The sequence below is a fragment of the Staurois parvus genome, unplaced genomic scaffold (assembly GCF_062004578.1).
Source record: "Staurois parvus isolate SC_StPar_1 unplaced genomic scaffold, SC_StPar_1.0 ptg001642l, whole genome shotgun sequence".
Taxonomy (NCBI): domain Eukaryota; kingdom Metazoa; phylum Chordata; class Amphibia; order Anura; family Ranidae; genus Staurois; species Staurois parvus.
In genome coordinates this window covers 770,346-782,242 of record NW_028319438.1, presented here as the reverse complement: position 1 = coordinate 782,242, position 11,897 = coordinate 770,346, and the positions used below count along the sequence as shown (strand labels likewise).

The 11,897-nt window shown below is 43.1% G+C and overlaps 1 protein-coding gene across 1 annotated transcript in view; it reads right to left on the bottom strand.

Moving 5' to 3' along the window:
• Positions 1–10,854: 10,854 nt before the first annotated feature.
• The window catches only part of LOC149434892 (NXPE family member 3-like), a 55,747-nt gene continuing 54,704 nt past the window's right edge, over positions 10,855–11,897 (bottom strand). The window contains exon 6 of the mRNA XM_089663231.1: positions 10,855–11,733. Coding sequence (XP_089519357.1) covers positions 11,201–11,733 — 533 coding nt within the window. The 3' untranslated portion in view covers positions 10,855–11,200. The remainder of the gene's footprint in view (positions 11,734–11,897) is intronic.

The window sequence follows — 11,897 nt, the reverse complement described above, 5'->3', positions numbered from 1 at the left end:
CACACAGACAGATTGCACGGAACTCGGCTTTTATTGGGGAGGTTTTTGGGGCACAGACAACAGTTCCTTTAGTCCATAGGTCCATACCAGACACAGCAACACAGTACATTTCTCTGGAAGGCAATATGGAACAACAGGGGTATGGTAATCCACAGGGTTAATCCACACAGGAGGCTCCAGACTGGGAAGGGTTCACAGAGAGCAAGGGGTTAAGTCCAGGCAGGTTCACGGAGAGCAAGGGGTTAAGTCCAGGCAGGGGATAGATCCAGCCAGGCAGATTCACGAGGACAGCAGAAGATTCCTCCACAGTGCAGGGATTCCAGGCAGCACAGACAGTCTGAGGAGAACTGAGGAGGAGGACGGGGGATGGTCGGATGAGAGAAGCTGGCCCTCAGCACAGCCTTCCCTCACACACTCAGCCAGGAGGACACAATGGGGGTTTTCCTGCTCACCCTTAAGTATAGCAGGCAGCAAGCCTAGAGGATGGGGAAGGAAGGATCAGCTCCGTGACAACCCCTCCATTCTACAAGTGCCGCCAGGGGAACCTCAACAGGTTCCTGTAGAGGCACTTGTGGACTGCATTTACTGGGGGTCTTGCTGACGGGACAGCCCATCTGCATTGTGGTGCTGGCTTCCCCGTCGGTATTGGATAGTGAAATTATAGGGTTGTAAGGCCAGGCTCCATCGTAAGAGGCGGCCATTATCCCCGGAGACCCGATTCAGCCAGGTGAGGGGGTTATGGTCCATGAGGATGGTGAACTCCCGGCCATACAAATAGGGATGAAGTTTCTTCAACGCCCACACTATGGCCAGGCACTCCTTCTCTATGGTGGCATAGGCAACCTCCTGGTCTAATAGTTTTGTGCTAAGGTAGGCCATAGGGTGCTCCTCCCCCTCCTCATTTACCTGGTTGAGGACGGCCCCCAGCCCATAAGTGGAGGCGTCCGTCTGCACAAGGAACCTTCACTGGTAGTTGGGTGTTGCTAGGACGGGGTCATGGGAAAGGGCTTCCTTCAGCCAATCAAATGCGGTCTGGCAGGCTGGGGTCCAGATACCATCCGGGGCATAGTCTTCTTGGTGAGATCCGTGAGGGGCTTCGCAATCGTGCGCGGACAGCGGAGGTCCATCCACATGCTGGGGTGACTCCTTCCTCTCAGCAGTTTCCCGGCAGGCCTGACTTTGTGTGACGGCTCCCACAAAGTGGCATTGAAGATCACCCACATCATTCCCAAGAAGCACATCTGCAGGCAGTCCTCCCATTACACCCACGTTGCAGTGTTTAGGCCCCAAGCCATAAACAGGGGGAAGGGGGGGGTTTCCTGCTCATCCTTAAGTATAGAGCTGGTAACCGGATACTTCCTGTCAGGTTACCATGGCAACGGGCCCTGTCTCCCAGGTCTCCAGAACTGCCCAGGGAGCTCAGGAATTTGTGCATGAAGGAGAAGGGAGGAGGGGGTGTCAGGGCCGGAGCTGTGGAACAGACAGGCAGGCCTAGAGGCAGGGTCACGCACTGACTGACGACAACCACCACCCACAGACCGGCGTCCCTCAGGGCGTGGAGTCTAAGTCTCAGGCTGCCTTTCTCCAGGGCCCCTGATGGTGGGGATGGATTTGACGCAGCCAGGAACCAGGTCGCGGCCCCCGAGACACCCCAGCTGCGGTAATGGCTGCTGCCAATGGCGTGTAGCTGGTAGGAATCAGACAATAGCGTAGTCGGGCAGGCCGGGTCAACAACAACGGGACAAACGGTACAGAACAGTAGACAAGAATCACAGGTCTCAGGCCGGGTTCAGCAACGGGAGGTCAGATCAAAGGAAAATGCAGAGAATGGTCTAGTCACAAGCCGAGTCAGATTCCAGGAGAGTCACGAGAGTATACACAGAGCTGTTGCAACACTAACACACAAGACACGAATGCAAAGGGCATGTGCGGACAACAGACTTATATGTAATCAACCACACCCCTCTGGGGGATAGACCTCAGAGGCCTGAAGGCATAAAAGACTCCCACCATGCTCTTTGCAGAAACCCAAGATGGATGCCAGCACATGGAGCAGCACAACCTATGGGAAAAGGTAGGACCTTGACAGGGGGCCTGTTTGTGGATTCCTTCAGCAGGAGGCCAGACTGCAAGCCAGGGGGGTGAGGGGCTGCTGAGGGCTGCCTGTGTCAGGGACACAGAAGACTAGAAGTCCCAGCATGGACGGGACAGAAGAGTGAGGAGCTGCTGAGGAGTGGGGGGTGGCAGGCAGCAAGCCTGGAGGATGGGGAAGGAAGGATCAGCTCCCTGACAAGGACTCATTTCCCTACTTAATTTTATATTTTTATCATTATAAAGATTTTCCAGAAATTCATGTAGGGATTTTTGTTCTCCCTGCCATACTATAATGAGATCGTCTATGAATCTCCTGTATAGGGTAATTTTTTCCTTAACATTTTCAAAAATGGTTTCATATTCCCATTTAGCCATATATAAATCTGCAATACTGGGAGCAAACTTTGTTCCCATAGCTACTCCCGCTATTTGCAAGTAATATTCTCCTTTGTTCCAGAAATAATTGTGTTTAAGACAGAATGTTAAACATTTGATAATAAACATTTGATGTTTATGCCCTTAATGTGGAATATTTTTTTAAAGCCCATTTAGCTGCCTGAATTGCCCCTTCATGATCTATATTTGTATATAATGCTGATACATCAGCTGTACTGAGAACAGTCTGTTGTGTTGATTCTATATTCTGAATTAGTTGTATAATGTGTTTTGTATCCTTAAGATGCACTGGGGTTTGTGTTACTAGTGGCTGTAAAAATAATCCACATACTCCCCCATTCTTGCTGAAAGGGAATCTGTCCCATGGGTCTTCCGGGGAGTCGTTTACTATTTTTATTAATTTTTGGGACCATGTATATAATAGGGTAATTTACATGTAGATGGAATCAAATATTTTTCTTCTTTTTTATTTAATATACCCTTCTTACTACCATATTTCACTATTTTTTCCAGTTCTTTTTTGTATAGGTTGGTAGGGTTTTCTTTCAAAATAGCATATGTGTTAATATCACTCAACATTTTACTCATTTCCTGTTCATAGTATTCATTTGATAATATATAAAGAAAAATAGTGAAGCGCTTACATTACATAAAAATTAATATAAAATAAAAAGTGCCTTCAAAAATTATAATAAATATCATAATAATATGTGACAACTCTGTATAATATACACTAATGTCTCCCACTAATGGAGGAAGAAAAATGGTGCAACCAAACTTATTTAAAATAGTGAATTAACACATACTGTGAAAAATACTATTTAGCAGTGCATATAATCAAAAAAAAGGCCACAAATAAAATTAAGAGTGAATATACAAGTGAACAAAAACTCATATAATATATCAATTAACCACTAAAATTTTGTGCCTAATTTGCACACATTATATATACATCATAGGTGAAAAAAATTGTCCATGCATGTGACTCTGTGCTTTTAAAACCACTCATGTTCTCCACTTCTAGGTGAAAAATAAATCCTCCGAATGGCAGCAATGCCTGCTCACCTCCCCTCCTTGACCCTCACAGGGCCGCAGAGCTGTTTCCACCTCAGTGGTATATCCCTCCTGGCAAACTGCTTATTCCTTCTCCTCTCTTAGTTCTCCACTCCAAACTCATAAAAAAACATAGAGCTTTCCATAGTGTAGCATATTTTATTTAGGAAGGTAAATCAATAAAATATTGCAGTCACATTATCATTCTCTTGTAACAGGCTTTTTTACCACAACCTATGGGTATATCTGCATGTACTGGGGAATCCAATATGGCCGCGGCGTCCGGACGTGCGTCAACCGGAAGTGACGAACCGACGCATTGCGTCACGTGCGTCACGTGCGTCGTGACTTCATCAGGGTTACCGCCCCCTGGTGACTCTATTGTATTTATAGGGAAGAGGCTCCATTGGATTCTATAGTATGGGCGGGCTTACAGCGGACATCTTATTGAGGTCCAGCGCTCGCATACATGGAGACTCTATTATCCTATCCCATAGGTGAATACTAATGTTGGAAAAAGACGTTCTTATTGCAATATCCTTCCTTAACTCTTATATATACTACTACATAAATTATAAAATCCTCCAATGTTTATAAAAAAGGGAAAAAATCAGTTTAATGATATATTAATATAACTCCTGAGCCTTTAATAAAAATGAATATTAAAATATAGAAACTAAAAATATGAACATATATTTTTATTTGATAAATCCTATTGCAGACTAACCTATTAAAAAAATATATTTTTTATCCAAAAAATATATAAACGAATAAAATACTAATAAAATAATATAAAAAAACTAATATAAAAAAAAATGGATAAAAAATACAATAAAAAAGAAGAAAGAAAACCCTGGGATAAAGGGATATTACCTGCAAAGCGACAAAAAATAATTTAAATGAATAGTCTAAGATATAATAAAATTATTAAAAAATATTAAAAAAATCTTTAAAATAATATTTAATTAAAATTAAATGTGACATGCATAAATATCCATAGCTTGGGTTTACAAAAAACTTCATATACCATCCAATCTAACTTTAGCCAAGCTTTATATTAATAAAGTCTATATATTATAAATATTTTAAAATATTTAAAAAATTATATATATAACCAGATAAGCCAACAATTGCATAACAACCTCAAAAATTGCTAATAAAACAGTTGAGGTCAAACTCAACATTGAGACCATGCGGTGCCTGCGTATCCATGATATACATCCATCTGGACTCTGCCTGACTCAGGGATTTAATTTTATTACTCCCTCTCCAATGTCTTACGTACTTCTGTATACCCCAGAACTTCAGGCCTGAAGGGTCTTTATTATGCTGTTTAAGGAAGTGCCTGGAAACGCTATGTTTGGGGAATCCTTTTTTAATATTTTGCACGTGTTCCCTCATGCGTTTCCACAAAGGCCTTTTTGTTCTTCCTATGTATTGGTAACCGCACTCACATTCAAGGCCATATACTACTCCCTCTGTGTGACATGAAATAAAATCCTTAATATTATATATTGTTCCATCATAATTGGCCATAAAAGTTTTACGTTTACCATTCTTACCCTTTGTTTCTCTACATGCATAACAGTGTCGGCACGGAAAAAAACCGACTTGGTCAAGAAATGTGATACTCTTCTTTTTAACGGGCGGATCTAATACATTCTTTACAAGTCTCGTCCTAAGAGAGGGCGCCTTCCTATATATAAATTTTGGATAGTCTCCCAAAATTTTATTCAGATCAGGGTCAGATTTAGGAATGCACGATCGCGCACATGCACACGCACAGCAAAGATTGGCGCCAGACGGGACATTTAAGGAGCGCCTCTGCTCAGATTCAGTGCTGCCTGGTCTTCAGCTCCCCCCGTGTCCTGCTTACTCCTGTTCATTTCCTTTGTTGCTGACCCGGCTTGTTCCTGACCCAACTCTGCTTACTGTCCTGCTCCTGGTTCCTGACTTCGGCTCTGATCCTGACTTTGGCTTTTCCTTCTGATCCTATACCGCGCTGCCCGACTGTTATGACCCCGGCTATCCTACGACTCCGCTCCAGTCCTGTGTCCTGGCTACATACCTTGCTCTGCTGTGCATCTGGCAATCCACTGAACCTGCCTGGTCTATTTCTACAATACCCAAATCAGAGGATATCCTGCCTACCAAGGTCTTCATCTGCAAGAGCCGCAAGCAAACCACTGGCACTCTTGTCCCCATGGTCCCTAGACTCCCTCTGTTCCAACCTCACCGAGGTCAGGGCTAGTGACACAAGTGAGGCCGACCTCGTCAATTCAGTCTCCCATCCGGTACGTGACAGTTCTTCTTCCTCCCCTGCAACCTCTTTCTGATCTTTCTCTGTGTTCCCCCTTTCTTTGAGATTGGTTCGATCCTAAAAAAGGAGTTGGAGTGGGAAATTCCGATTCCTTATGTGCTAAAGGTAAATACCTATTATGTGTGGGGATTTGATATGGTCTATAAGGTTTTTTTTTTTAATTGGGTCTCTGTGGTTTTGGTGATTGTTATTATACGGTACATAATTATATTATTATTATTATTATAGTACCCTTGATGTGTTTTGTATGGGTTTCCTCTATATAAGTTCTCCTGTTGTGGTCTTACACCATATGGCTGATTATGTGGTGGTGTTCTATATGGAACTTGAGGTGGTCTCCAATGATTGTTACCCTATTTTGTATTTTTTTTTCTTTTGCAGTGACTCTGAGTGTTTCTCTCTCTAGTGTTTAATCGGCTGAGTGTAATTCATTGTTGGCTAAGTTTACTTGCCATTTAAATACCTGCTTCTGTTGGCAATCGTGTAATACTCTAAGGTATTTTTTCTTTTACTTATTTTTTATTCTCTAAATCCTTTTTCTGCATATTTTTATTCAATTCATTTGTTAATCTTCCAAATTCAGCTTTATCTTTTAGTGGTTCTATTTTCTCTTTAAATTCATTAATAAGTGTCCATTTTTTTCGTTTTCCTTTATTTTCTTCTTACAAGGAAGTGTAAGATCTCCATACCCTTTTAATTGAAAAAAATTATACCATTCCTGTATGTCTTCTTCTTCCAAAAACCATCATTAATAGGTACTTCCCATCTCAACGTTCTAGGGATCATTTTATCTTTAATGTATTTTTCCAATGGTGACCATATCCCACCATATATTGATTTTTTTTATCCAAAACGTGACCAAGTTTCCTAAATATACTAGTGATATTAGTGTTTTTATCATCCTCACCACTAAATATGTCCTCTATATTAATTTCCCTTTTATCTACAGGTGAAACTCGAAAAATTAGAATATGGTGCAAAAGTTTATTTATTTCAGTAATGCAACTTAAAAGGTGTAACTAATATATGAGATAGACTCATTACATGCAAAGCAAGATAGTTCAAGCCGTGATTTGTCATCATTGTGATGATTATGGCTTACAGCTCATGAAAATCTCAAATCCACAATCTCAGAAAATGAGAATATTACATGCAATCAATAAAACAAGGATTGTACATAGAACAATATCGGACCTCTGAAAAGTAGAAGCATGCATATGTACTCAGTACTTGGTTTGGGCCCCTTTTGCAGCAATTACTGCCTCAATGCGGCGTGGCATGGAAGCTATCAGCCTGTGGCACTGCTGAGGTGTTATGGAAAACCAGGATGCTTCAATAGCGGCCTTCAGCTCTTCTGCATTGTTCGGTCTCATGTCTCTCATCTTTCTCTTGGCAATCCGCCATAGATTCTCTATGGGGTTCAGGTCAGGCGAGTTTGCTGGCCAATCAAGCACAGTAATCCCACGGTCATTGAACCAGGTTTTGGTGCTTTTGGCAGTGTGGGCAGGTGCCAAGTCCTGCTGGAAAATGAAGTCAGCATCCCCATAAAGCTCGGCTGCGGAAGGAAGCATGAAGTGCTCCAAAATTTCCTGGTAGATGGCTGCGTTGACCCTGGACTTAATGAAGCACAGTGGACCAACACCAGCAGATGATATGGCTCCCCAGAGATTTCACACTGGACTTCAAGCATCTTGCAGTGTGTGCCTCTCCATTCTTCCTCCATATTCGGGGTCCTTGGTTTCCAAATGAGATGCAAACGTTGCTCTCATCAGAAAAGAAGACTTTGGACCACTGAGCAACAGACCAGGTCTGTTTTTCTTTAGCCCAGGTAAGACGCTTCTGACGTTGTTTGTTGTTCAGGAGCTGCTTGCTAAAAGGAATATGACATTTGAAGCCCATGTCCAGGATCCGTCTGTGTGTGGTGGCTCTTGATGCACTGACTCCAGCCTCAGTCCACACTTTTGAATGGCCTTTTCCTGACAATCCTCTCCAGGCTGCGGTCATCCCTGCTGCTTGTGCACCTTTTGCTTCCACACTTTTCTCTTCCACATAACTTTCTATTAATGTGCTTTGATACAGCACTTTGGGAACATCTAACTTCTTTTACAATTCCCTTTTGAGGCTTTCCCTCCTTATGGAGGGTGTCAGTGATGGTTTTCTGCACAACTGTCAGGTCAGCAGTCTTTCCCATGATAATTATTAATCAGATAATTAAGCCATAACACCTGCAAAGGGTTCCTGAGCCTTTAAATGGTCTCTCAGTCTGGTTCAGTAGGAATCACAATTCCTACTGAACCAGACTGAATTACTGATTCCTACTGAACCAGACTGAGAGACCATTTAAAGGCTCAGGAACCCTTTGCAGGTGTTATGGCTTAATTATCTGATTAGAGTGGGACACTTTGAGCCGAGAATATTGCACCTTTTCACAATATTCTCATTTTCTGAGATTGTGGATTTGGGCTTTTCATAAGCTGTAAGCCATAATCATCACAATGATGACAAATCACGGCTTGAACTATCTTGCTTTGCATGTAATGAGTTTATCTCATATATTAGTTTCACCTTTTAAGTTGCATTACTGAAATAAATGAACTTTTGCACGATATTCTAATTTTTGGAGTTTCACCTGTAAATATGAAAAAAACTTCCATAGCTGCTACCAACAAGTGTATGAGAAAATAAATAATGCCAATATATAGAAAAATTGGGAGCTGCTATTCTGAGTGCAAATACCAAATATTATTTAGTAACAAGAGGTACTCTTACTTATTCAAGTAGGAGGGGCAGAATATCCGGGGGCTCTATTATTTTAAAGGCGGCTTCCAGATTCCAAAACCTCCATATTCAGTAGACCATGGGTGTGGGATAAGGCCCTTGCCAACATGTTAATGGTACATAGTACCCCTTTTTACTCGAAAAAGTTATAGAAAAAAAAAAACTAGACACTGTAGATACAGTACTTTTAAATACTGTCGGGCTGTGCATACACCGTCATGAACAGGGGCGGACTGACAACTCATGGGGCCCCCAGGCAATAGGGGATCATGGGGCCCCTGTGTCTTTGCCCAAACTCAAAAAAGCCTATGAAAAAGGTATGAGGGGCATCTCATGGGGCCCCCTACTGACCCCGGGCCCTCGGGCAGTGCCCAAGTTTCCAAATGGTCAGTCCGCCCCTGGTAATGAAACCCAAAGCATCTCTCGGAACCCACCAGGTCCCCATGCCGCTTGTGTCCCTTCTTCCGTCCCTTCTTCCAATGGGCAGTGCTGCCCCCCTGAAAAATGCCACCCTAGGCAAATGCCGTGTTTGCCTTGTGGTAAATACACCCCTGGCTGGCCATACATTATACAAATTTCTTGTACAATTTTCCTTTAGATTTACCAATGCCGTATAATATGACGTCAAACCTAAACACTTTCAATTCACATGCAGTCAGCCAGGCCCTTGCACTACATAGTTGAAGGTAAATCTAAAGGAAATTGAACAAGAAAATTGTATAAAGTATGACCAGCTGAACAGTTCACAATGGAAAGTAACAGGGGCGGACTGAAAACTCATGGGGCCCCCGGGCAATAGGGGATCATGGGGCCCCTGTGTCCTTGCCCAAACTCAAAAAAGCCTATGAAAAAAGGTACCGGGGCATCTCATGGGGCCCCCTACTGACCCCGGGACCTCGGGCAGTGCCCGAGTTTCCAAATGGTCAGTCTGCCCCTGGAAAGTAACCATTGTCTTAGTAAAATAGTCTGCACCCTGCCAGCAGAGAAAGACTCCCTGTGTGGAAGCAGTGGCCTGTCTGCAGAGGTCTGACACTCTCTGCTGGGTTAGACCTATTGCTCTGCACACGCGTGCGCATGTGTGTTGAACTGTACAGACTGGTTTCTTTATTCAATCTTACCAACTATGTATGTAACTATTGTATGTTTGTAACTTGCCAGCAACCATGTAAAGATGAAATACACACTTTAACCTCCCTGGCAGTATTCTAAAGTGTAGTTCGGGGTAAAGTTTCAGCACCACAAGCGGTAACCCCGAGCTACACTCGGGAATACACTGCAGCGCTGCTCTGGGATTCCCTCCAACACTTACCTTGTCCTGCGCTCCTGCGATGTCCCTCCTGCAGCGTCCCCGGCCATCTCCTCCGGCCGATGCCGGCATCTGTCTTCCGGGTTCCGTTCTGTCGGGACGTACGGGGGACGGAACAGCGGGAAATTTGAAAATGTCAAAAAGTGACATTCACTAAATTCACTAAAATCTGCTAGTATAACATTACTATTTCAAAGCATTTCACATACATTTTGTCCCGAGTGCTTTGTCCTGCGCCCTGCCTGCATTTTTACTGTTCTTTCTGCCTGGAAACTGAGAAACGTCCATGGCGTCCAAAAAGCATCCCTTTAGGTCAAAAGCGGTTTTAGACCGGCTAGAGAACAGCGATAGTAAATCAGAACCACTTGCAGAATTGAGTGATAATGATTCGTGGGGGAAATTCCTCATCAGACACTGAAAACGATTCTGTGACTGAGCTCAGTGATGTGCGAACTTGGCCGAGAAAATGTACCGAGAGCAAAAAAATGAGCGCTTTCAATAGACAAGCAGCTGAAGCACACAGGATAACCAAAAAAATCCTCACATGAAAATAAAATAAAAGTGCAGCGCTAAAAAATTAAATGTGACACAATAAAAACGATCATAAAAAGTCCCAATTATGGTGACCTAGGGTAACAATGCACACTAACCAGAAGTGCACATAAATAGTGCAGTGTAGAAAGGATGGAGTTCATAAAGATGTCATCAACTTGGAGAGGGTAGAAGTATTCCCTTGATCAATAAAGGTCCACATGGTGATATAAAGCTAGGCAGAAGAAATCCACTAGATGGCAGAAGATGATCACGGCTCCACCAAAGGAAAAACTGCTCCTCCACTGTACACCAATGATATCTGAGGGAAAAGATGCTCCCCACAAGGGATCAAGAAAAAATGCCCATAGTGAAGTATAGTTAAAGAATATTTATTAAAAGGTATTTAATAGGTAGGCAGGATGCATCCAGTAAAATTGCAAAAAATGGCATACGAAAAGACAGACAGGACTAACCGTCCTGTCAGATGTAGTGGCCGCCGGAGCTCCACGATGCTCCGACGGCGTGACGTCAAGGCGTGCGTAGGCTCCTCCTTGCGCGTTACGTGCACATCTTCAGAGAAACAACCGGTTTATTAAAAAAATGTACCGCTTTGAGCACAGAAATACTGACATAATCAGACCGCTAGGGATATTAAAATAATATTAAAAAAAAATGCCTTGATGCGTGGCTGTAGTAATCTGGCTAAGTAATCCTGTGAATCATTTAGGGCAAATATAGGACAACATAAGGTCCACCTCATTCCTGATGACTGGCGGACCTGGATGAATGTTGTCGGGCAGGTAGTGACAAGACGACATGTCCCAGGCATCTATAATAGTGACATCCATTCCTTTAAAGGCAGCCCTCAGTAGAATGTCCAACTGAAGAGACAACCAGTCACTGCCATATATTGACTTATAACCAGTGTTGGCTGATTTAATGATCACAGTCGTCTTGGGACTACGGAAAAGCAGAGATGAAATTGCTTGACGAACTCTCTCCAGCCTCTCCAAATAAACTCTGACAGGGTAAGTGGTAAAGTGAGCCCACAGGGTCAACACAATAACAGTATGAGGTCCACCACCAATCCCAGCTAAATGGGCTGCCTCATAGTGTAAGTCAGCCATCATGGTCTTTGTGGTCCTCAAGGGAAAACCATGAGCACGCCATCGTAAAGCCAATCCAGCGTCGGCATCTACAGCAAGTAGTGGACCCGATTGGTAGGTAACGTGCAAATCGATCATCTTGATACCTAGGTGAAAGACAAAAACATGGTTACTAAAAGTGTCATTAAACCCACATCAGTAAAAATTGGCAGTACATAATCTATTACATGCTATTCATACCCATTCAGTCACTATGGGATTCGTTTTTTTTATTCTGCAAATAAAAACTGGTTGTTCCTGCAGTTCACTG